This window comes from Myotis lucifugus, unplaced genomic scaffold, assembly GCF_000147115.1.
Source record: "Myotis lucifugus unplaced genomic scaffold, Myoluc2.0 scaffold_49, whole genome shotgun sequence".
Lineage (NCBI taxonomy): Eukaryota > Metazoa > Chordata > Mammalia > Chiroptera > Vespertilionidae > Myotis > Myotis lucifugus.
This window is the reverse complement of record NW_005871097.1, coordinates 4,178,831-4,205,757: the sequence shown is the minus strand read 5'-3', so window position 1 is coordinate 4,205,757 and position 26,927 is coordinate 4,178,831. Positions and strand designations below refer to the sequence as shown.

Below are 26,927 nucleotides of genomic sequence, written 5' to 3'. Positions count from 1 at the left end.
TGCTGACCACTGGACCGTTAAGGTAATGTTGGCTATTCTAAAACCAGGCATCCACCTCAAAAAAGTTTAGGAAGATGTCTTTCTGGGGGACATGATATTAGCAAAAATACAGTATTGAAATTGCTTTAGGTATTTTTCTTTGTCACTAGAAGAAACACATTACTTACTTGATATTTATTTAACTTAATGTTGTATTGTATTTTTAATTCAACTTTGTTAGTTGTTTCATATAAAATGTTATTGACCAAAGTGGGTAGTTCATTTAAGTGAATAAGCTCTAATTTTACCATATAATTAGTACATATAAACAATACCGGCTACTTTACAGATAAATAGTAATGCATTCTTGTGTTTATGGACTGAGTGTTTATGCCCCCTCCCCACCATCCAAGATTCATATGTTGAAATCCTAACCCTCAAAGTGATGGTATTAAGAAGTAGAGCCTTTGGGAGGTGATTATATCATGAGGGCGGAATCCTCATGATGAGGTTAGTGCCCTTATAAAGGAGTCCCCAGAGAACTTTCTCACTCCTTCCACCATGTGAGGACACATAGAGAATATGGCCGTCTATGAATCAATAACGAGGTACTTAGCAGACACCAAATTTATTGGCACCTTGATCTTATCCTCCCAGCCTCTAGACTGTAAGAAATAAATTGTGGTGGTTTATCAGCCACCCAATCTCTGGTATATTGTTACAGCAGCCAGAACTGACTAAGACATTGTCAGTATATGTACATTTTTATTACTGTTTTTTTTTTAATTCAACCAGTCTTCAGAAATGGTACTTTTGTTTGGGTTCTAGGTGGGGAGATCAGTTCTGCCACCATTCATTCTCAAACCACCTGAAGTTGTGTTGCTTTGACCTTATCACTAGACAAGACTCAAATAATAACAACTATCATTGTATAGTTCTCTCCTCCAAAGAAAACTTGTTTTTAAAAAAATATATTTTATTGATATTTTTACAGAGAGGAAGGGAGAGGGATAGAGAGTTAGAAACATCGATGAGAGAGAAACATCGATCAGTTGCCTCCTGCACACCTCCCATTGAGGATGTGCCCGCAACCAAGGTACATGCCCTTCACCGGAATCGAACCCGGGACCCTTCAGTCTGCAGGCCGACGCTCTATCCACTGAGCCAAACCGGTTAGGGCCCAAAGAAAACTTTTAATCAGTTTTTACAAATCAGCATTTTTCATATTAATATGCATTCATAAGTAGTTTATCTTGCTATTTTAAGTTATAACTGTAATCTGGAATATATATATATCCATCCATCCATATCCATCCATCCCTCGGCATAGAGTGAGGGTTGCAGAGACTTGAGACCCTGTTGTATGTCCTTGAACAAATTTAATACTGAAATTAATAGTAGGTAAAGAATGACATTTTCTGCCCAGCCAATATTGCTCAGTGGTTGAGCATCAACCCATGAACCAAGAAGTCCCCAGCTCAATTCCCGGTCAGTCAGGGAACATACCCAGGTTTCAGGCTCAATCTCCAGTTGGGAGTGTGCAAGAGTCAGTAGTCTCATTGATGTTTCTATCTCTATATCCCTCTCCCTCTCTCTTTAAAAATCAATAAAAACATATTTATAAAAAAATGAAATTTTCTTTCCTGAGGGTTTCTGCATTGACCATTGAGTGAATCCTAATACCATTGTCCTACTAGAGCAAGAAAAAAAAAACTAATTGAAAGAGTCCAAACCTGACATTAAGAGTAGACATTTTTTAAAAATCATTTTATGCTTGCAGTAAATAAAAAATATACTTATGGGCTATCCTTTGGTCTCTTTATATTAACTAAGACATTTAATAATAGCATTATCTACTACATGATTTATATAAGTAAAATATTTTTTAGATAATCAGCTATTTTCTACTGACAACATAAAATAAAAATTTAGGCATTTTCCCATAGAAGGGGCATAAACTGAAATATACTTACTTGAGAATAAGTAGATATATTTTAGTCACCAAGGAAAATAGGAAATGTATGTTATATTGCCGAGTAAAGATAACCTTGTTTTATTTATTGGAATATCAAAGCAGAATGTATCTTTGCATTAAATGTTTACATACCTTATTTTTATCTTATGATTTATCCATTTAAATCAGTGGTTCTCAACCTTCCTAATGCTGCGACCCTTTAATACAGTTCCTCATGTTGTCGTGACCCCCAACCATAAAATTACTTTCGTTGCTACTTCATAACTGTAGTTTTGCTACTCTTATGAATTGTAATGTAAATATCTAATATGCAGGATGTATTTTCATTGTTACAAATGGAACATAATTAAAGCATAGTGATTAATCACAAAAACAATATGTAATTATATATGTGTTTTCCGATGGTCTTAGGCGACCCCTGTGAAAGGGTCATTCGACCCCCAAAGGGGTTGTGACCCATAGGTTGAGAACCGCTGATTTAAATGATGGTAACTATAATTTGGAAATGACTTTTAAAATTAGGAGTATCTTCCTAGAAGACATTCCTTCTTGTTATTATGTGAAAGTCTAGTGCAATTTATAAGAAATGTTACAGCAACCCGAACACTGATGCTTTCAGTATGGCAGTAATTCTCAGCATAAGTCCTGGTCACAGGAAATAGAAAAATGGTGATTTGCATAGGTACATTCTGCATCACTCAGGGCATTCTCTAGTTTCAGAATATAACTGCCAAGTCTCTACCTTCAGGGAGTTAAAGATTCAGTGCAAGAAGACTTGTGAAAGCAACAAAGTGCAATATATTGTGATAGGTGTTATGAAAGGTGAAATACCTATGCTTGGAGCGCAGGCAGGGCAAATACCTAACCCACTTTTGAGGGGGTGGAGAAGTTTTCGCACCGGTGATGATATAGCAGCTATTGCCAGGCACCATGCCAATACGTAGCATACGTTTGAAAACTATTGTTACTATCTCGATTTTTACAGATAAACTGAGGACTAGACATTAAGGAATTTACTCAAGATCAGAGAGCCAAGGCTTGAGTTTCCTAGTCCATTCAACTCCAAAGCCTCTAATTACCGATGCACTGAACCGGACAAGATCAACTTGGAGGTGTGTTACTCCAAGTGTCTCTGTAAGAGGGAGTAGGACAGGCTTTATGTAGAGTTTGTGCTTCCGTTGAATGATTCCAAGGAGGAACTAGGGGGAGCCGGGGCAGTTTAGGAATTGGGTAGCTCAGTAATTTTGATTTAGAGGCAAGAGGTACAAAGCTAGGCCAGGGAGTTAAGTTCACCTCTGCAGCCCCCAGATGTGAATGGAAAGGGGTGAGTCTGGAGCTTGGTCTGAGGCGCTGATTGGTGGAGTCGCGGGAAGGAGGCGGAGCCTGGGAAGTCGGACTGGGAAGCAAGGCGAGCTCTGGGGGGGGGGGAGGATGAGGAGAAAAGAGGAAGAAGTGTTACTTTAACCTCAGGGCCCCAAGCCATTCCACTATGGTGTCGAGAGCGGTAGGAGGGAAGAGGTACTTGCAGGCCGGCTTAGCGATTCTCGAGAAGGAGACATTTATTTGTGCAGAGTTTCGGAAGACGAGCCACGACCGCCGAAAACCTCCCCCTTTTTTTTTTTTTGGGGCGTTTTGGGGGGGGGGGCCACCCCCCCCCCCTCAGAGAAAAAAGGCGGGCCCCGTGGTTTCCTTTCGGGGGCCCCGCCAACTGCGCCCCTCGCCGGGAGCCCCCCCTTTCCCGGCAGGCTCTTGTGGGCGTGGCGGCGCCGGCAACATGGCGGCGCCCCAGACGGCGATGCTTCCCGGACAAACTAAGGTAAGTTGGGCTGAGGGAGATGATCTGGTTGGGAGAGGGGACGGAGCGGGCCGAGCCTGGGCATGGAGGGTGTGCATGCAGGAAGGAAGGGGGAGCTAGGCCTAGCCGGCGACCGCGGCGGCTCGAGCCTCCCGGGGCGCTCTCCTGTCCCGGACGTCGGTGGGCTCTCGGTGGGCTCCGGGAGGCGATCAGGAGAGCAGGTGGCGGGATGGAGAACACCTGCCGTCTGGGCGGGCAAGGGCGAGGGATGGCCAAGGCGTGTTCTGTAAATAAAACACGGGAAGCAAGATTTCACTCCCGAGCGGCCGAGGGATTTCCTGTCACTGGGCGCCGAGGAGAGCGGAGCCCAGGCAGACAGCGCCCCAGGTGCGGCCACTGACGCCGAGTGTGCTTGTCTGCTTTTCGCAGCCACAAAAAGTACAGGGCCGCCCTGAAGAAGGAGAAACGGAAGAAACGCCGTCAGGAACTCGCTCGATTGAGAGACTCAGGTAACCGGCCTCTTACTCCGTTTTCTGTGTATGAATGAAATTGCTCTCCCACTGCCCCTGTCAGAAGGATGCTGAGAATTGCATCTGGTAGGAATTGCTGGGGCGACTGCTTCCCAAGTCAAGTTATGTTAGACCCATGTCGGAAACCTTGTTACCGTACTACAGAGAAGGAAAAGGTCTTGGTGAATCATCACCCACTGATTGTGTGTAGGTACTTATGAACTATCTAATAGTACAGGTGCACACATCATGAATTACAGCAGCTAGCACAGCCCTTGCACGTATTAAGTATTCGGTGAATATTTTTCTTTGCAAAACCAGCAGGAGTTGAGGATTTTAGACATTTTGCAAGTTTCTCTCAAACTTTAGTAATATAAGAGACCCTTTGTTGACTCAAGTTGTTATTGATACGTTATTGACATATATAAGCATAAAACTAGTTACCAAACTCTTAACTATAAATACTATATATACAAAACCAAGTGAAATTACACATCCAGTAAAAATCACATCTACATTAGTGTGATGTTACAGATGATGGGAGACAGATACAACATGAATATGGCACTGATTGGAATTTGAAATGCTATTACTAATACTATTGCCCTGTGGTTATTTTTCTGTTAAAATACTGTGGAACATTCATCTGTACTGGCCATGGTATCGTTTGTCCTTCACATGGCGGAATCTAACATTTATATATTAAACCTGTCTGTTTAATATAATGAAATTAGTACTACTAACTTAGTTATAAAATTATATAGTAGTTACAAATGTAGATGGAAGCACTGAAATCACACTGGACTACTGAGCTATAATGGTTGCTGTACAGATTGTCCAGAATATGCTTATTAAGTTATCCTGACAATTCTTGAAGTTCACAGACCCTGGCCTTAAGTAACTAGGATTCTTGGGCCTTGAGAAACAAAGCCATAGAAGTTTTATTTACCACTGGAGTTGCCTAGTAATTATTTAGAGCAAACATGTTAAACTCAAAAGCTAACACAGGCCAAATAAATAAGGTTTAAGTTTATGTGGGCTGCAAAAAGCCCAAAAGCTTCCATTTTCATAGAAACGTAGGTTTATTTCAATAGAGACATGCTGAATACAAAGGGTTGCAATAAATGCGTAATCATTAACATAAAATAATAGAACATTTTAATAAAAATTAATATTTTTTCTTGAACATTACTTTACCAGACACTGAATTAATGCACAAATTAATAAGCGTAACACAAATAAACCTATTTTTCTTGTTCTTGGAAAGAGCAGTTTTTCTTGTTGCGCACACCAAATAAGTCAGTCCAAGACTAATGACATGGCCATTGGCTGCTAAAATATTCGCTGCTGGTATCAGTGGAGAGAAATGGTATGCCTGCACGTAAGGGGAATGAATGCAACATGATTAGTAATCAGTCATTAGCGAATGTTGTAGTTCATTATTAATAATTATGTATAACAGAATATTGTAAAAATTAAGTTATGGAATTTTTATTAAAACACTAGAGGCCCAGTGCACAAAATTCGTGCACTTGGGGGTTCCTTCAGCCCAGTCTGTGCCCTCTCACAGTCTGGGAGCCCTTGGGGGATGTCTGTCAGTCTCTGTCAGTCAGACATCCTTAGCGCTGCTGTGGAGGTGGGAGAGGCTCCTGCCACCTCCACTGTGCTCACCAGCCATGAGCTCAGCTCAGGGCTTCTGGCTGAGCAGTGCTCCCCCTGTAGGAGCACACTGACAACCAGGGGGCAGCTCCTGCATTGAGCATCTGCCCCTTTGTGGTCAGTGCGCGTCATAGCGACCGGTCATTCCACCATTCGGTCAATTTGCATATTAGCTTTTTATCATATAGGATTTCTTACATGCCATTATATTGGCTGGGCCACAGACATATTCATTGCAGGCCGCATATGGCCTAGGGGCTGCGAATTTGACATGCTTGATTTAGAGGCAATGCTTGGAATATGTAGAATGGAAAAAGTGTGTTTAACTGCAACCTTTGTTAGCACCTCCTTTTTTATTCATTTAAAACTGGTCCACTAGAGGCAGGATAAAGTATCAGGGATAAAAGGAAAAACAGGGTGAGTTCAAGCTATTGATGCTGTTAGTGATCTCCCCACCCCCTTAAAGTTCTCAGCTACCTTTATTAACCTGTTTTCTTCTAACACTTTTTTTTAAACTCTTACTTTTTTTCTTTCCATTTTAAATCCTATAGCTGTTGTTTGTATTGCATTGGATTTTTTTTAATCCCCTTTGACTTTGCAAAGTGCGTTGGGAGTGAGCCTTTGTGGAGAGGCGGTTCATTATAGCACACATTAGATGGGTAAACAGTGCCCAGAAGGTTAGATTATAGAGGTATTCTAAAAAATTGTTATAAGAGTGAGTTGACAAATGATTGGTAGAAATTTCTGAAATGTCAGCCTCTCATTTACACGTAGTCTCTTTAGCACCAGCTTCTACTTAAAATAACCTGGAATGAGCTGCCTTGTTAGCAAGTTGTAAAACTGGCATGATTCCATACATAATTGCATGTATAATACAGTTAGATATATTGTATGATCAAATATATGCAAGGATACATATATGTAGAGAATAGGCTACACCCAAAACTTTTAGTGATCACCTGGAGTGTGTGAGCTTGGTTTGAGGCATGATGAGGAGTTGAGCGAATCAGGCAACAGATACTTTTGCATATTGGCTGTGTCTAGGCCCGTGGTCGGCAAACTGCAGCTCACGAGCCACATGCGGCTCTTTGGCCCCTTGAGTGTGGCCATGAAGTTTCAATCGCACTGTACATGCACGCCCGCACGTGGTATTTTGTGGAAGAGCCACACTTCAAGGGGCCGCAGTTCGCCGACCACTGGTCAAGGCAGTGTCTAGTCCAGCGGTTCTCAACCTGTGGGTCGCGACCCCTTTTCATTTTGATGCTCAGATTGTACCAAAGTTGGGCAGTTAGAGCCTTATTATTAGAAAGTTTTGAAAACAGGACCATACCATAAATGTAAAAATTAAAGAATGTATCTGTATTTTTTCCCTGTAATATTGACTAAGGTTTTGTTCTCAGATAGTTTAATAAAACATTTAAATTCCCCCAGGACTCTCACAGAAGAAGCAGGAGGAAGAGGAGGAATCTTTTATTGAACAACAAGAAGAGAAGCTGTTGGAGATAGAGAGGTCAGCATAGACTGAGCACTTCTTGTGAAGCCAGTTATTTCATTTGAATATTATGTCTTTACTAAGGAGTATGGGTCTTTTCTAGCACCCTGTCCAAAATAAGTCTTATAAAATACCTTGGATAATTAAATCTCTAGCTGACAGGCTATAACTAGATGTTGTCATATTTTTAATGGAAGTATTTTTCTGTTTTTGCTAATTCATAAATGTTTTTGAAAAAAATCCAAACAATTAAGAAGTGTAAAAAGTGAAAGGGCTTTAATGAACTCAACACACCCAAAGATAGTCACTGTTAAGAATGTAAAAAAGAGCCCTGGCCTGTGTGGCTGAGTTGATTGGAGCATAGTCCTGTACACCAAAAGGTCATGGGTTCGATTACCAGTCAGGGCACATACCCAGGTTTCAGGTTCAATCCCTGGTCGAGTGCCTACATGAGGCACCCAATCCATGTTTCTGTCACTCTCCCTCCTCCTTCCTCTCTAAAAATCAGTAAAAAAAAATCTTCAGGTAAGTATTAAAAAAAAGAATGTAAGAGAGAAAGTATACATGTGTTTCTATAATAGGATGATATTTATATGTTTTCTGTACATTGCTTTTTTTGCTAAATATATAGGTCATTTAGTGTTGATGCAGAGATCCAATTCAACCAATTCAATGGCAACATAGTATTCATTGTATAGATATAGCATAATTTATTCTTTATTCATAATTTGTAATTTACTAATGGACATGTAGGTAATTTACTATTAGCTAACATTTGCTTACTATGTACTATTAATTTACATTCAGGTTTTTTACTATTATATAAAAAGTTGTATTTAAAAAGGCACTGGCCGGTGGCTCAGTGGTTAGATCATTGGCCAGAGCACTGAAGGGTCACAGGTTGGATTCCCTGTCAAGGGTACGTACCTCAGTTGTGGGTTTGATCCCGGTTGGGCAGCATATGGATACAGTTGATGTTTTTCTTTCACATCTGCCTTCCTCTCTGAAATCCATGGAAAACATGTCATCTGGTGAGGATTTTTTTAAAAAGTTGCAGTGACCATATATATCCTTGGTAACTGTCCTATTATTTCCTTAGGAAAATGCCTGGAAATGAAATGGTTGCGATCAAAGGATAAATACACATACAATGTAGATGGGCAGGTAGGAAGGGCTTCCCAGTTTGCAGTCTGCAGCCCCTCCAACAGTGAATCAAGGTGCCCATCTCCCCATACCTTCACTTGCACTAGGTATTATCAATTTTATAAACTCCTATAGTCAAAAGTTGTATTTCATTGTTTCAAATGTACATTTCTTAATTAGTAGGGTTGAGTATCTTTTTATATATTTTATTACATATTTATAGATTGCTTGCTTAAGTCTTGCATATTTCTCTTTTGTTACATATTTTTTAAGTTTGTTGTGTGAGCAGTGTTATTACTTGATTAAGAATATTCTTTATCTGTCATATGTGTGATGTATATTTTTTCTCATTTGTCATCAATCCTAACTTGGCTTACAGCATTAATTACCATCATTTGATTTTCATATTGTCAACTTTCATCATGTTATCTTGCCTTGGTGTCTGACTTAAAAAAGGCCTCCCTCATTCCAAGATGCCAAAATATTGTGTGTTTTATTCTCTAGTATTTTTCAGGGGGTAGTTTTGTCTTTGTTTATGTTAAACATAGTAATGTGAATGTGCTTAATGCTACTCACCTGTACACTTAAAAATGGTTAAAATGGCAAATTTTTATGGTATATTTTGCCACAATAAAAAAATAAAAATGTTTTAAGAGGAGAAAAAACTTTATAGACACTCTCTATTTAGTATGTTCATTAGAAATGTTGCTTCTTATAATTAATTCCTGTTATCTACCTAAGCACATAATTAGATGAATTGATCAAAATGCCAAACAGAAAAAAAATGTAATAGTGATTGGGAACATGGAGTAGATTCAGCCACGTCTGCATTTCAGGCCTGGCCCTGCTACTTAGTAGTTGTATTCAAGTTGCTTAATCTCTAAGCTTCAATTTCCTTGCCTTAAATACAGAGATAAAGTCAATCATAGTACCTACCTCATAAAATTGGGATAAATGCATAATACTTAACATAGTGTTAGCAGATAAGAGGTGCTGTGATAACTCTGGTTCTTATTATTATAGATTTCTGTTATAGTGCTGTCACACAGTTGATCCTTGAACAACATGAGGGTTGGGGGCACCGACTCCCTGCACAGTCAAAAATCCATGTATAACTTCAACATTTGCAGTATGCCAGTCTCTATCATGGCTAAAAGACGTGTTCCTAGAATCTGCAGTTGGAAATGGAATATATTTTCCCCATAGATTATTTGAAATTGTGACTGGGTCCCTAGACATAAAACCTTATTTAACTCCTAATGTTGCTGAAGAGATGTAGAACAATTTCTCATATTTCATTTCCCATTTCGAGATTACGTGGGGAAATGCAATCTAGGTTCTAAACACCCCCGATGGGCTAATAAACTTTTGAGCCATAACCCATCTTTAAATTAGAAACTTGTGATATTTGATGTCCAAGACACCAATTTAAGATAGCATCACTCTTTATAATTGGTCATTTTTAAAATAAACTAGACACCTGCTAATTTATTTTTATAACTCCTTGTCATCTTTTCTTAAAACCTGTAACTTTCTTCATTTTAAAGACATGATGATTTAGTTTTATTTTCCTTGTTTCAGTGCTTGGGGCAAACCACAGGAGTCTCTTAACTGTGTATAGTAGCAGTCCAAAGGCTTATGGCAGAAGATGCCAGTTTTCCCTACTGCTGCAATCCTGCAGTTGCCACTTTTAGAATGTGCAGAATAGGAAGGGTAATACATTTTGAATGTGAAAAGCTAGATGTGGCTTTGAAACTTGTTACTTGCTTTATTGGCATCTAAACATCACTATGGTCAACCGACAGGGAAAGTTGTAGTGTCAGTGTTTTATGTGAGAGATGTCACAAATACAAAATGTAGTAGTGATTTTAAGCTGTTGCCTTCTAGGAAGACAGTTGCTGAAGTAAGGGTAGTGCTTTTCTAAGATCGTTACTCATGTCTTCTGACCCTCTTACTCCCACTTAACTGCTTTCTAGAAAATGTCTTTCGTGATAGTTTAATCATTTCCAAACATGCCATTTTTTGCTATTGTGTGTGTGTGTGTGTGTATTTGTAGATTATTGCCCATTTCTTTTATTTGATTGCATTATCACATTTATAGGCAAAAATTACATGAGGAGTGGTTGCTGCGGGAGCAGAAGGCACAAGAAGAATTCAGAATAAAGAAAGAAAAGGAAGAGGCAGCTAGAAAACGGCAGGAAGAACAGGAGGTACAGTATTATCAGACAACCAGTTGACTAATTAACCCAAAACTCATTAAGAGTTATATATCTTGAACTTAAAAAAAATGGATATCACTCATTTTATCAATGTTGTAAAAAATTGTTTTATTTGCCCTGTATGTGAAATGTTTTAAAAAGTAAGTCTGAAAAAAATATTACTTTTCCTTTTTTCCCCCCTGTAAAGAGAAAGTTAAAGGAAGAATGGGAAGAACAGCAGAGAAAAGAGAAAGAAGAGGAGGAGCAGAAGCTACAAGAGAAGAGAGAAAGAGAGGTGATTCCTGTCACAGGAGGATAAACGCACTGCGTATCCTCTTAGTGAGCTGATGTGGCAAGTGATGGGGTTGAAGATTAAGGTATAGGCATAGCAGGGCTTGGGCTCCAGTTTTTTGTTTAGGAAGAGTCATGTTTTTAGTGAAGTATACACTAGAGTTTGCTTCTGGTGCTCTAGAGTTTTTCATCTGTGCATTGGCGGCTACTTTAATTAAGGTTTTTCTTCAGCTTTACCCATCTTACCCTTTTTACCAGGGATTGGCAAACTCTGTAAAGGGCCAGAGTGTAAACATTTTAGGCTTTATGGTTCATACGGTGTCTGCTGCAAACACCCAGCCCTGGCAGTGTGCCGTGAAAGCAGCCAAATGAATGGTTGTGGCTATGTTCCAATAAAACTTTATTTTTATTTACAAAAACAGGCAGTGGGCCCCTGCTTTATCCCATGTACCACTCTAGAGCAAATGCTGTTGTATATGGGTTGACTTACAGAATAATATTTTGTATGGTTTTCACATTTGATTTATAAGAGTTAACTGCTTATGACATGTCGGCAAGAATTAGTTGATTGAAAGAAATTAGGAACTCAAATATTGAGGAATTAGGAAGGTTTTTTTGTTGTTAAATCTTGACTTCCTTTCTATCTTGGGCTATAATACAATTGTAGCTAACACATAGTTGCTCATTTAAAAAAATTTATAAGGTTATATGTACATATCTCCTGTCTGTATCTTCAGGATTCTTTTTAAAGATCTGGTATATTTTGTTGCTGTTCCTTAACAGTGTATTTATTTCAAAGATACCACAGGTCATCTTTCCTGAGTCATTCATCAGGATGTATCTTTTCTGTAATATTGCTGGGTTTGATTAGTATAAAATTGGGTAATTAATCACTATATCATAGGGAAAATGCATTTATTTACACCCTAGTCATGATGGGTAGAAGCAGCCTTTTTGACCTTTGCTTTTTGTGTCTCAGGCTCAGGCTATCAGTTACTTCCAGTGCAAGTTTTTTTAGAAACCCTTATTTGAGCACTGCTTTCCAGATTAAGACAAGCCCACAGTAGTTTTTTAGGGGCAGGGCAGTTGTTTGGAACTTGTCATTTTTTAATAGAGAGTAATCAATTCCCATTTTAGTAGTAGAATATTCTTTAATTTCAGTCTTTCTGGCATCAGATAAAAGCTAAGGCTTTTTTTAAAATACTAAGGCATTTGTTTCAGAGGAAGTCTGTTGAGACATTAAGGAGAAAGGGGTAAAATGAAGTAGATTCTAAGCTTATAAAAGGGATATGCAGTCTGTTTCTGCTTTGTGCTAGATACTTCTCTAGTGGATAGAGATAAAGCATCAAAAAAGTCCCTGCTCTCATTGAATTAGTTTTCTAGAGGGGAGAGCTGGATGATAAGTAAGCAAAAAAAGCTCATTTTAAGTGCTATAAGATCATGTTAGGTGCTGTAAAGAAATAAAGCAGAGTCATGTGATAGAGTGACGAGGGGAGGGGAGTACTTTTTTAGATTGCATGGTCAAGGAAGACTTCTATGAGGAGCCGATTTGTCAGCTGATACCTGAGTGCAGAGATCTCAGGGAGAAAAGGGGTCCAGGCAGAAGGAAGAGGCCTGTGCTTGGAGTGGAAAGAAGGTCAGGGTACCTTAATCTCAGAGACCAAAGAAGAGAGTGGCAGGTGGAGAGGTCAGCAGGGTGGGCAGGGTCAGATCATGTAAGACCTGGATTTGAAGGAGGAATTTGGATTTTATATTAAAAGTAATGGGAAGCCATTGAAGGTTTTTTTTTTAAAATATTTTTTTGATTTTTTACAGAGAGGAATGGAGAGGGATAGAGAGTTAGAAACATCGATGAGAGAGAAACATCGATCAGCTGCCTCCTGCACACCCCCTACTGGGGATGTGCCTGCAACCAAGGTACATGCCCTTGACCTGAATCAAACCCGGGACCCTTCAGTCCCCAGGCCGACCTTCTATCCACTGAGCCAAACCGGTTAGGGCATTGGAAGGTTTTTTTAAGCAGGGAGTTGACTTCATCTAATTTATATCTTTACCTTTAACAGAGCATTCTAACTTTTTGTATAAAGAAGCGGGTAGTGAGCAAGGAGGCAAAAGTGGAAAAAGTGATCTAGTAAGAGAGGCAGCTGTTCCAGATAGGACATGGTGTTGGTTTGGATGAAGGTAGTGCTTAATACAGAAAAGTACACAGATTTGGGGTGTGTTTAGGCAGAGTTAATAGGACTCTAGCTAGTAGATTGAATGTACAGGGAGGGGAAAAAGGGAGGGGAGCCCTTGCTGGCTTGGCTCAGTGGATAGGGCTTCGGATTGAAGGGTCCCAGGTTTGGTTCCGGCCAAGGGCACATGCCTGGGTTGTGGGCTTGATCCCCAGTATGGGGCGTGCAGGAGGCAGCCGACCAATGATTCTCTCTCATCATCGATGTTTCTCTCTCTCCTTCTCCCTTCCTCTCTGAAATCAATAAAGAAATATATTTTTAAAAAAAAGAAAGGGAGGGGAGTTTAAGTCATACACTTGTAGGTTTTTAGTTTGAACTGAAATGGGGTGAGAGGTAGGGAAGAAGTAGTTTTCATTTGATCTTTTAAGTTACTGAGGACTCTCACATGACCAGGTAGAGTTATTAAGAAAGAAGCTAGATAGATGAGTCTTTTATGTAACGCTTTAAGGGTCTAGGGAAGAAAAGTCCGTTGACCATAATTTCAAAAACTTGTTTAAATGCCAATGAAGTCAAATCTATTGGCATATTGCAGGACTTCCTTTGCCTTATTGAAAAGTTTGAGATTTTTCATCAATCCTAATTACTACTGTTCATGTCACATTTTAGCATCTATTAAATGTTTATGATGTTTCTTCTACCATTGTGTTTTATAATATTCATAATACCTCATCTTAAAAACTAGAACATGACATATATGCTCAGATACACTAAATATGACTGTTACTGTTCTAAGATATTTTCAATATTTTTGCAATCTGAGCCAGTGAATGTCCTATTTGAATGAAAACTCACCTTTGAAATCTTTTCAGAAGATTAGTGCTGTAGAAAGCAAATTAGAAACTAAAACTTTTTGTATGAATGGGTTGTTAAAATTTTTACACATGAGATTCTTAACCAGAGAAACCAGATGTGACTTACCTGACTTCCAGGTTTTCACTAGTCCTATGTTTGCACCATTTGTAGGAGGCTGTGCAGAAGATGCTGGAGCGGGCTGAAAATGAGGTATTTTTAAAACCTTTCGTTAAGAATTTGAGACTGATGAGCATTTCTTTAAAAACAATACTTCCAGCAATGTTATTTCTGCGGTTGGCTCTGTAGATCATGTCTAAAATATCTGGGGTCACTTTTGCACCTCTGTGATTTATGCAACAACAAGAACTGCAGAAGTTATCAATGAATAAAAGCAAATGGTATTGAATCACCCCTGTGGGCTGTACTTGTGAATAAGAAACAGCATACACTCTTACCCCCTCCCCCCAACGGACCCTTTACCTTCCTGCTTCAGAGTATCCTTGATTTCTCTCAGTGGTGGTTCTCTAAAACAGTGGTTCTCAACCTTCCTAATGCCGCGACCTCATGTTGTGGTGACCCCCAATTTCATTGTTACAAATTGAACATAATTAAAGCATAGTGATTAATCACAAAAACAATATGTAATTATAGATGTGTTTTCCGATGGTCTTAGGCGACCCCTGTGAAAGGGTCGTTTGACCCCCATAGGGGTCGCGACCCACAGGTTGAGAACCGCTGCTCTAAAAACTCCTGGCCATTTTTCAGAATGCCTGGACAAAGGAAAACCTTGGTGACTGCTCTTGGTCGCTGTGGTGATGCCTGATAATGGGTGGTGACTGGGAACCAAGAGAGACACAGTTTGTGTCTCAGCCCAATTGCTTTTCAAGTCTTCATTACATGTTACAACTTAAGTTACATGGTACAACTTAATATTACTAAGAGAATCCATCTTTATTTTTGACCAAAACAGTTGAATACATTTTAAACATTTAATTCTTAATGAATCATGGTTATTTTCAACAGTTGGAAAATAGTGCCACATGGCAAAACCCAGAACCACCCACGGATGTAAGAATAATGGAGAAAGATCGAGCTAACTGTCCATTCTACAGTAAAACGGGAGCTTGCAGATTTGGAGATAGGTAACTAATTTTGCTTTATCATGTCAGAATGAAGTGCCTCAAAATGTTGAGCTTTTTGAGTTCTATTTTTAGGGGTGACTTGGACTTGAGTTTGAAGTGTTCACTGTCAGGCATCTGCTATGTTCTTACTGCTTCTCCAGTTCCCCATTGTCTGTTCTCTGCTTCCCCCCACACACCTTACCCCTACCCTCTAATAAGGGGTTTAAGGCAGAAATGAGTAAATGTAGGGAAAGCAGGTAGAATAGTGTCAGGCAAATGGCGAGCACTCTTGGAGTGTTTTTTGTTATTGTTGCCATTATTCTCTGAGAAACTCTTATTCCCTGCCTCTTTTGCATCAGTGTTTTTGAAACAAAACATTCATGTGGAAAATTAAGTGTTGATGTCTTCATTTAGCGATGTCTTCATACCTACTGTATGCCAGGCAATGGCGATTTTTATAATTTGGCCTGTTTATGAATGAGTAACTCAAATTAAGTAAATAATTCATAATGATGAATGAATCCACCCACGGCAAAATCTAATTATTACTATGCATTCTGCAGAAGAAAATTTCTAATATATTAGTGTCCTATTAATTCCAAAAAGGGATACGAATAGTCAATTTCATATGTATTCGATGAGAAACTGTATGTTGTCTCTCGTGTTTATCTTATTCATAAAATTATCCCTGCCATGAGATAATTTCCTTATGAACCTTCTCTTTCTCTTCTATTTCTTTTTAAATTAAAGCATTAATACCATTTTACATTTTTTTAAGACCAACGGTCCTCAACCCTAGATGCACATTAGAATCACCTAGAAAACTGTAACAAAAAGTATGTCCTAATTCAATTTGAATAAATCAGATTCTCTGAGACTTGGGCAGCCTTAGTTTTGAAATGTCCTCAAGTATTTCTAATGTCCCCCAGGATTGAGAGTCCCAAATGCAGGGTGGTTAACTCCTTTTATATTTTATAATAGGATTATGTATGCCCAGAAGATCTTTGAAAGGATTCACAGGATCTGGTCAATAGTGAAAGTTTCCTCTTGAGGAACTGGGAACTCATGAAACTTTATTTCCCTTTGTACTTTTACAAGTGTTTTCCAAATGTATGCTCAGTTTCATCAAGAAATAATAATGATTAATGTAAAACACCAGTGTGCAATTAAGACTCAGCATGAGTTTATATTTGTGTAGATAGTTGAACCAGATTGCATTTAAGGTCTTCCAGCTGCAGGTTTCCTCATTGATGAAACATATCTCTAACATTTCCTTGAATTTTAAGACTGTGGTCATCTGATTCTTGGATTCTCCTTCTGTTGGGCATAAGATAGAAGGGAAAATGTCCTAAGCAGTTTCAGGAAATCAGTTGACAGTGCTTATTTGCAGAAAAGGTTATGGCCTATCAGGCTCTCAAAACTCACCCCTGAGAGTCTTTTCAAGGAAATACTGACAGTGGTCTGATTAGTTTGTGAACATTTCTTAATATTTTGATAGGCATATGACATTTTACCATCACAACTATTTAAAAAAAGTAGGACAGCAATTTGGATATTTTCATTGTTCAAGTGGTGAGTTGTGAAATCAAATTCTAAGAAATTAGCAGTTACAAAATCCAGCACCATCCCTTCCAACAAAAACACTGTGCCCCTTTTACAGGGAGCCGTAGGGACTTGCTCTGGATCACACAACTGTTCTTTTCTGTTGAGATCTGTCACATCATCAGTCAACACTTCCGTAGCCTAAGCATTTCTTTGGTTTTGTTTCTGTAATTAGTACAGTTCAATTCTAGAACCTTTCTGGAGTTGATATATTTTAGAGTCAGAGCTTTGAGGGGGGTTGTTGTTTTTTTCTTCCTAAAAGAACATAATTACTATGAAAGGTAAAACTTACCAGAGTAGTTATTTATACCTTATGCATTTCCTGCACTAAGGAAATGCGTGAGGTATAAAGAAAATTCAGGGTCTCCTGCACTGTTTAATAAAATAAAAGAAATCGAAATTAAGGAAAGGAGGAGAAAGTGGGCTGTGAATGTGCAGAATATTTGACACTGGATTTGAATATATCCCAGGCAGATGATGAGCTATATACTTCTTACCAAAAAGGAAGAATGAGCAGTATCTCTGGAAAGGCAGAAATTTTCCTGGTATTGGATTCTAAATGTTTCTCCCATTAAAAACTATGTAAAGACATTGAATAGGAAGGTAAACAATAACTTTGATAGATGTTTTGTTAACAGTTGCATATGTAATTTTCATGAGAATGTTTCTTACAGAGACCTTCAGTAAATGATTGCAGCCTAATTGCAGTGTGTGTGTGTGTGTATGTATGTGTATATGTATGTAAAAGCCTAAGTGACTATTATGACCGGTTGACTGGTCAGTAGCTATGACACACACTGACCACCAGGGGGCAGATGCTCAACGCAGGAGCTGCCCCTTGGTGGTCGGTGCGCTCCCACAGCCGGCCAACCTCCTGCTGCCCCCCCTACCCCCCCACTGGCCAGCCAGGCCGAGGGACCCGCCCCCCCCCATCTGTGCATGAATCGTGCACCAGACTTCTAGTGTGTATGTGTGTGTGTATAGAGAGAGAGACAGTGGTGGTGGGTACCTGGAGTGTTCCCTTGAAAAGAGAAAAAGAGGTGCCATCAGTCAGCTTTACCTGGGGGGCATTTGGAGACCCACACCATTTATTGGCTGTCCTTGGGGTAAAGTAATGTTAAGGTATGTGATTTTGTGCCAATCTTACTTGATTTAAGTATCTGAGTAATGGGTAAGTGGCATGTTCTAAACAAGGGGTTCTTAAACATGGCTGACCTTCAGGACCAAGTGGGGAGTTACTTTGAAAATATGGGTCTCCCACTCTGAAATCCGAACAGATGATCCGTGTGCAGAAGAATCACACAGGCCTGATACCACAGCATTAGACTGCTTTTCCAAATCTCTTTTTATCTTAGCTGAGTTCGGTAGGAGCTGTAGGGCTGGCCTTGAATATACTCAGTTATATGGCCTATCTCCATGCCACGGGGACGTTTTCCCTAGATGGGAACTTTGGCTCTGTTCCAAAACTCACAAACACTCATTTGACACCTTGGGAACTAAAACCAAGTTCATTTAGATGTAATAAACCCATGAGCAGGATGTTAACCTTGTTAAATTTGTTCCTTGTTTAATTCTGCATGCTTCATACTTGTAAAATTCTGATTCACAGCTAACACTGCCAGTTAGGTTGAATCATTGCTCTTTGTTCTGTTGGTAGCTGTACTTGGGAAGATGGATCTCATCAGAAGGTCCCTCACTGAATAATCTAGGCGGGTCCTTTGGAAAAATAACATTTCACATTAATGAACACTGACTGCACATTTCTGAGCTGGGCACAGTGTGTGCAGGCATTCTGTGTGCAGTATCTCACTAGGTGTACAGATACATATTGTACACATGGAAAGTGAGGATGAGTTAAACATTTAGTCATTTTAGGGCCATTATTTTTCCCAACACATGCCTAGTTCTTCAGCTTTTTTTCTTTCTACAAGTTCTGGGTTGGTTTTTTTTTTCCTAAAAATTGTGCCCTACTCAATTTTATAACTAGAAACCTAACAGGAAAATTTTGATGATTTGGAATTTCGAAGTACATTTCTCCCCCTTCATTTTATTTTAGGAGAAGGATGTAAATAAAAAAATAAAAGATATTTAAAGAGTTATTCAGGTATGGACTGGTCCAGTTTACACAATGAAAAGAAAATTGTTCTTCATAATGGTTAGTCTTCTTCAATTAAATAAAAATTAATTACATTTGCCATACCATTTAATGAACTGTAGGTTAACTCAGATCTCTTGGATCCTTTGTTAATTATCAGCCATGTGACTTGGGTAAGTGCTTGCTTCTTTGCAAAGTACAGAGAAATACTAGCCCCAACTGTCCCAACAGTTTGCAAGGATCAGAGTGGAAAAATGTAGAAATGCCATGAAAACTTATGTTATACATGTATGAGGTTGAAGTACTCCATTAGCTGGCAACTCTTAGATAACCCTGTTCTCTAAGCATCAGGTTAGTTGAAGATTGTCTAGAACCAGGATTGTATTGTTCTCACCTTCCTCCTAAGTCCCACATGGGGTACCGAATGGCAAATGAACTTGGAAATAATTTTTGCATTTTAATGGGAATCAATATATTGCTCAGTCTTAAAACAGTTTTCTTAAGTATTGAAAGTTGATGTCTGAATGGATTTATTTTACAATTAAGTCAAAACAGCCAAGTTACTTGAGTCTCGATCTCCAAATTTAACGCAAGCACTTTATGTGTAATTTCTAACTATTGGACTACTGAATTTAAACTTTCCTTTCATATGCAGGTGTTCACGTAAACACAATTTCCCAACATCGAGCCCCACCCTTCTTATTAGAAGCATGTTTACAACATTTGGAATGGAGCAGTGCAGAAGGGATGACTATGACCCCGACGCCAGCCTGGAGTACAGCGAAGAGGAGACCTACCAGCAGTTCCTGGACTTCTATGAGGACGTGCTCCCTGAGTTCAAGAACGTGGGGAAGGTGATCCAGTTCAAGGTGGGCATGCACAGTGCGCATGAAGGAGGAGATTGGGTCATTTCCCACTGAAGTACCCAGTAGGACAAGAGAGCTAGGATACAGGCTTTCTGCCTGGGTGGGGCTGTGTGCCATCGTACAATGCCTGGCCCTGTGTAGGCCACCCAGGCACTCAATGAATGTTAGTCCCTTCTCTCGGTAGAGGTACTACATGAACTCATGTACTAGCATGAAAGATCCTGGGTGTCAGGGACTAGATGGGAAAGGCTTTCATCTCTTCAGTACCTTTGTGATCTAACTCTCCTAGCTGGTAAATTCTCTGCAGAAGGTCTCAACAGACAGTAGTACCAGCATTCAGTTAAAGGCTGCCTATGATAGAGAACATGCAGTACCTTCCTTTCTCCCTCCCTCTGTGAGTAGTGAGTCTCACCTAGAGCTGCAGTGTGCACAGTGTAATACCACTCCACTTACTGAGTTTGTTGTTATATTGTTGCATTGTATTGATGGTGCCAACCCAGGTACATGTTCTTTTTTTTTGGAACTACACTGGAACATAGATCTTGATTCCTTTTCTTTACATTATTTTTATTCATTGGATAATTTCAATACTGAACATAGTATTCCCAAAGTCATGGTTTGTAGTGCAGCAAATGGGATGAAAAAGAGGCATTCAGATTGCACAGAATTAAGCAACAGGAAAGTCAGATGTAATAGCCACTGCTCGCAGGACCTGGTAGTGGAATCCTACCACAGTGAAGACTCCTACTTTGTGAATGATCAGATCCAATCCTTAATGATTCTGTTATGTTAGGGTAGGAAAATGTCATATCTTTTCCCATAATCTGGGAAAAGATAGGAATAAAGTTGTTGTTTTTTCCTGATTGTTGGAAGTGACAGTTGGAATAGCCAAGAGTAGAGCAACTGCTAACCAGCAGCACTTATGAAATTCAAAGCTCTACTTATTTCTACCGATTTTAAGATTTTAAAATGTTCTTCCCCCCTTTGCCTTTTATTTCTGTTGTGCATGCCTTTCTGTCTTCGCACTACTTCTCAGCACAACCAATAAACACTCAAGTAGAATTGCCTGGCTACTCACAACATGGAGCCACATTAGTGCGGTTTGGCTAGACCTGCATTCTGAAACCTGTAACCTTACCTCTCCATGCCTTTTCCTCATCCCGAAAGTGAGGGGATTGGACAACATTAGTGGTTTTCCTCTCGGGATCCCTACATTACACTGCTCCATGAAGTCAGTGGTGGAGCCACTTTCAAAACTTCAGGCCAGCCCAGCCGGCATGGCTCAGTGGTTGAGCATCAACTTATGAACCAGGAAGTCACAGTTCAATTCCTGGTCAGGGCACATGCCCAGGTTGCAGGCTCAATCCTCAGTGTGGGGCATGCAGGAGGCAGCCGATCAATGATTCTCTCTCATCATTGATTGTTTCTATCTCTCCCTCTCCCTTCCTCTCTGAAATCAATAAAAATATATTTAAAAAAACAACACACAAAACTTCAGGCCAGGTAGTGGAAATCACACCATTACCTGCAACTAGCCACCTACTAACCATGGTGTATTTGTTTTCTTTTGTTTAGAATTTTATCAGCCAAGCTCATGCTAATCACATTGGTAGTTATAAATGGAAAGGTGTTTGTTTAGTAAATTTTTAGTAGGAAAATTTCCAAAACATTAAATTTATCATGGAAAATTAATAATGGGTCTTTGTGAATCATTGGCTTAAGTCAGCTGTTCTCAACCTGTGGGTCGAGACCCCTTTGGCGGGCGAACAACCCTTTCACAGGGGTCGCCTAAGAACATCCTGCCTATCAAATATTTTACATTACGATTCATAACAGTAGCAACATTACAGTTAGGAAGTAGCAACGAAAATAATTTTATGGTTGGGTCACAACATGAGGAACTGTATTTAAAGGGCCAGAAGGTTGAGAACCACTGGCTTAAGTGATCGCTAAGGTCCCTGGTACAGCTGATGTGGCTACCCAAACAGATCCTGCCTCTTTTTGGGTGGGTACTCTAATAAAAATACTCGAACAAATTTGTAAAATTAAACATTTATTTTGAAAATAAAAGCTGAACATTACTATGAATATTTGAGAACCTTTGTATACCATTATATAAAACCAAATAAAAAAAATAAAATAACCACCTGGCCGGTGTGGCTCAGTGGTTGAGCATCGACCTATGAACCAGGTGGTCATGGTTTGACATGCCCGGGTTGTGGGCTTGAGCCCCAGTGTAGGGCATGCAGGAGGCAGCCGGTCCATGATTCTCTCTCATTGATGTTTCTCTCTCTGTCTGTCTCTCTCTCTCCCTCCCTCCCTCCCTCCCTCCCTTCCTCTCCCTTCCTCTTTGCAATCAATAAAAATATTTTTAAAATAAAATAACCAAATTAGATATGTCATTTTCTAAGGCAAATGATCAAATGTTCAACCTAACTAGTAATAGGAACAGTACATATTAAAATGACAGATTATTCACACCTTATCAGGTAAAATATTATAAATTCTCTTAATACCAAGACTGGGCAAGGATGTGTGAATTAGTAAAACCACTTCAGAGGGCAGTAGTTGTCAGTACCTAGTGAAGTTGTAAACTTACAAATCTGCACACTACTTGTGGTCATGCACACAGGAGAAATCCATCCACCTACAGACACATGTTCCAGAATGCTGGCTGCTGCACTGTTTGTTGATGAAAAATTGGAAGCACCTTGGATATCTGTCATTTGAGGAGTGGACAAATTGATTTGCTAATTTGATATATTCAGTATACAGTAGTTAAAATGAGTCCTTAAGTTTATGGGATTACATCTTGAAAAAAGGATGTAGAATAAATACTATTTATGTAAAAGTTTAATATGTGCAAAGCAATGCTATACATCATCAATATATATATACATGTTTCTTTGCATATGTATACATAAATATGTGTATGCCCATATATGCATAGTGGACATACATTTCTGTGCGTGTATGTGTTGCTGTGGATATTTGTGTGTGTATTTATGTTTGGAATGTGAAGGATATGCCCAATCTTAGGATAGCGCCTATGTATGTGATGGAGGAGGGAGAAAAGGATGGAAGAGATTCAACTGGGTCTTTAATGTTTTACATATTTAAACATTCTCTGTCAAAAAGGAGAATGTCAGTGTTAAATCTGGGTGGTATGTAGATGGGCTGACTTTTTTTCTCGATTTCTGTGCATGTGTGAAACATTTCACATCTATGGGGGGAAAGGATCTGGATGAACAGGGATCAGCTAATTGGGGCCTGCAAAACCACTATGTGCTGAAGTATACCTTAAATAGACGTGAGAGTGGGGTAGTACCTCGATTTTGGAATCTTCTATTAATAACTAGTTTTCATAGTGTTGACCTGAACAAAATGCATTTAATGGCTGAAGGTCTTCTTTTCCTTAGTGTTGTTTTTTTTAATGATAGAATTCTTCATTGCTCCTTAGGTCAGCTGCAACTTAGAACCTCATCTGAGGGGCAATGTGTATGTTCAATACCAATCGTAAGTATTCTGAACATAAAATGTCTTCACAGTTTGTCACAGTATAGTGTTGTGACTATGTTGGTGTCTGGGATTGTTTCCACGGAATAATATAGCTTTCATATGCATGGTATTTTTAAAAATATATTTTATTGATTTTTTACAGAGAGGAAGGGAGAGGGATAGAGAGTTAGAAACATCGATGAGAGAGAAACATCGGTCAGCTGTCTCCTGCACACTCCCTACTGGGGATGTGCCCGCAACCAAGGTACATGCCCTTGACCAGAATCGAACCTGGGACCCTTGAGTCCGCAGGCCAACGCTCTATCCACTGAGCCAAACCAGTTAGGGCTGCATGGTATTTTTTAAAAACGTAAATATTAAGAGCTGATATAGAAATATAGGAGGGATTTGAAAATAATACATTTGGATTTCATTCTTTGTATAAGTACATAGTTTTGAATCTTTTGTAATATAGTAATTTTTTACTTATATAATTTTAATAATTAAAATACAAACTGAAAGGGATAACTAGAATAGAGGAAAGTATAAATCAAAAGAGCCAGGAATTGAAGCCCCAAGTAATCTCTGTGTAGTTAGTGTATCAATTCTGCTTGTTTTGTTGTTTGCCTGGGCCACACCGTGGCTAATGAGTTAATTTAACCATTGTAATAAGAATAGTGATCTTAACTGAGAAATAATTGACACTGATAATGGGAAACACTTCTGCATTTTTAATGGTCCCATCTTTTGGTTTAAGAAGCTTTGACTCAAGCCAGTTTCCATGCATCAGAGCCTCTCAGAGAGTTGGTAAAAAGGGTTCCTGAATAAATGGTGAGCTTCAGCAGCCGGAATATTCTAATGAGTACTCTTAGTAGTACAAAAGCAGTAAGCTTGGAGGTCCTACAATAAACGAATAAAAGGGTTTGTTAACAACAGCATTAATCTACATATTAGAACATTACTGTAAAGCGTGTCCTTTAATTTGTGGTTTAAAAGGGAAGAAGAATGCCAAGCAGCCTTTTCTCTGTTTAACGGAAGATGGTATGCAGGACGACAGCTTCAGTGTGAATTCTGCCCAGTGACCCGGTGGAAAATGGCAATTTGTGGTAAAATATAACATGATGATTTCCCCCCAGTTATTCTACTGTTATATAAAAGGAAATTCTTAGTGAAAAAAATAATATTTTAAAGAAGTGAAGCATAGCTTTTACCTCACACAGTAGATGAGCCGAGATCATTATATAAAGGACATTACATTTTAGATCTGTAACAGACCTTGTGTGTCTCTTTGTGCATGATATGATTGAAGTCACAGTATATTGATGACAGAGTTGGGCTAGAATTGGGTCTTCGCATCCTCAGTGCTGGGTCCCTGTGTTTAATACTTTAGGAAGCCTGAGAAGTTGTGGCCCTGGAAGCCACCTTTCCTTATTGCGGTTTCAGAGGTGTTTGCTATTGATGGCTCCCCTCACTTAAGCTGTGTTGTTTTCCCCATCTTTATCCCTAATGAATCTTTGCTCATCTTTGCCACCTAAAATGTTACCTATAACATCCCTTGCTTTACTTGAAATACATGCTTTTGTGCAGTAGATTGATTCTAGCTGTGGGATGTGGTGAGGGCACATTCAGTCAGACTGACTCATCGACAGTGGCCCCAAATCAGGAAATGAGTCAGTCCCTTGAGAAGCCAGCAATTTTGATGGCCTTGTTCTTTTTTATTTCTCTTGGATGGGCTTATCCAAACTGTATTGCTAAGGTACCGGAAGCAAAGAGATGGAGCTATTTGTGTCTTAAGGGAGCACATTCCTGATCCTTTACTGTTCTTTGCTTTACACGTGTCTGCTTAACACCTCTTATTTAAAAATACATAATTTACAAAGTCTGAATCTTTGGCAACCTGGTCGTAATGGATGCTGTCACTTAAAAACCACTTATTGAAGAGGGGGAAAAGATTTTGGAATCCCTTGCTTTGGAAAACAAGAAGAACCATTACACCTTAAGATTAAAGGCTTGGGGGATGAAAGAAGTGGACCCGTTTTCTCCATAAAGGTGTTTATTTTTGTTAGTTCTGGCAGTCCAGTATGGTTTCACTGAGGTAATTCTGAGTATGACTTTGACTCTCCCAAAGCAGGAGACTATTTCACTTGTGTTTTGTTTTTCAAAAATAACAGTTTGGTTATTTTTCCCATTAACTAGTGATGTTGAGCATTTTTTCATGTCCTTGTTATTGGCCATTTGTCTATTTTCTTTGGAGAGATGTGTATTCAGATCCTTTGCCTATTTTTATGTAAGTTACATGTCTTTTTACTATTGAGTTGTAAGAGTTCATGATTTATTCTACAAATAAGTCCTTTATTAGATCTATGATTTGTAAATATGTTCTCCCATTATGTGGGTTGTCTTTTCACTTTGACGGTGGCCATTGAAGCACAAAAGTTTTTAATTTTGATGATAACCCATTTATCTAATTTTTTTTTCACTTGTGCTTTTGCTGTCATATCTAACAATCCATTGCTTAGCCACGTGTCACAAAGATTTTACTTGTATGTTTGCTTCAAAGTTTCATAGTTTTGTGTCTTACATTTAGGACTCATCCATTTTAACTTTCTTTTTGTATATAGTGTGTGGTATGGAGGTATTTCTATTTTAACTGTTTTACATATTTGGGAAATTTACTGCTTTAAAAAAAAGTTTGAAGACCCCAAAAAGATTTCTGAGTTGTTCAACTGGATTTCACTTTGACAAGAATCTTCCATATTAAAAATACTTGGTAAATTTAAAAGCATTAGGCCAATGTTTACCATCTTCTTCTTAAAGTGTTAATTAGGGATCTACATTGTCAGTGAGTGGGATGGTGAAACCCTAGAAAAACTTGGAGTTACCACTTGTGTCATTTGCACACCACACAGTAATCCAGTAGAGAAACCGGATATCCTGGCTAATTAAGATGTCTGATTTGTTACTTTTCACAGTGCCATTTGTTAGAGCACTTGAATATATTTGAAATTCTGAGAACCAAAACTGTGACATCAATTTATATTATCTAAATAATATAAAGAAGAAAATAGTTCTGACATGTCCAACATGAGAAATGTACTTTCTAAAAAGGATAAAGTGCCAGCAAGAAATGCTATTTCCTCACTTTGCATTGCAGGTTTATATGAAATGCAGCAATGCCCAAGAGGAAAACACTGCAACTTTCTTCACGTGTTCAGAAATCCCAACAATGAATTTTGGGAAGCTAATAGGGACATCCACCTGTCTCCAGATCGGTCTAGCTCTTCCTTTGGTAGGAACTCAGAGAGGAGAGAGAGAATGGGCCACCATGATGAGTACTATGGCAGGCCCAGGAGGAGAAGAAGCCCCAGTCCGGCCCGTTTCTATAAAAGAAATGGAGAATCTGAGAGGAAAAGAAGAAGTACCCACAGGGATAAGAAGTCTCACAGACACACAGCAAAAAGTCGAGAAAGAAACAGTTCACGAAGTAGAGAAAGAAAAAGGGACCGCAGTCGGGGCCGGAGCAGCCGGAGCAAGAGCCACCGGAGCCGAAGCAGGAGCCGGAGCCGGAGTCGGAGTCCAAGCCCTTCTAAGTTCAGAAATTATAGTGGGAGAAGGTCAGGTAGTAGAGACAGAACTATTCATAGTCCCAAATCCAAATAAACTGATTGTGTTTTTAAA

General features: G+C 39.2%; 2 protein-coding genes across 2 annotated transcripts in view; both read left to right on the top strand.

Moving 5' to 3' along the window:
• Positions 1 to 3,359, top strand: part of CA5B (carbonic anhydrase 5B) — a 78,627-nt gene extending 75,268 nt beyond the window's left edge. Inside the window, exon 14 of the mRNA XM_006088576.3 lies at positions 2,940 to 3,359. The gene's annotated coding sequence lies outside the window, so the exon portion shown is untranslated. The remainder of the gene's footprint in view (positions 1 to 2,939) is intronic.
• Positions 562 to 26,927, top strand: ZRSR2 (zinc finger CCCH-type, RNA binding motif and serine/arginine rich 2). Its single transcript, XM_014455762.2, has 12 exons — positions 562 to 587; positions 3,618 to 3,770; positions 4,179 to 4,258; positions 7,349 to 7,427; positions 10,654 to 10,762; positions 10,959 to 11,045; positions 14,239 to 14,277; positions 15,091 to 15,209; positions 19,541 to 19,754; positions 23,212 to 23,267; positions 24,246 to 24,355; positions 26,404 to 26,927. Exons 1-12 carry the CDS (start codon positions 562 to 564, stop codon positions 26,907 to 26,909), a joined length of 1,578 nt encoding a protein of 525 aa, XP_014311248.2. The 3' UTR covers positions 26,910 to 26,927.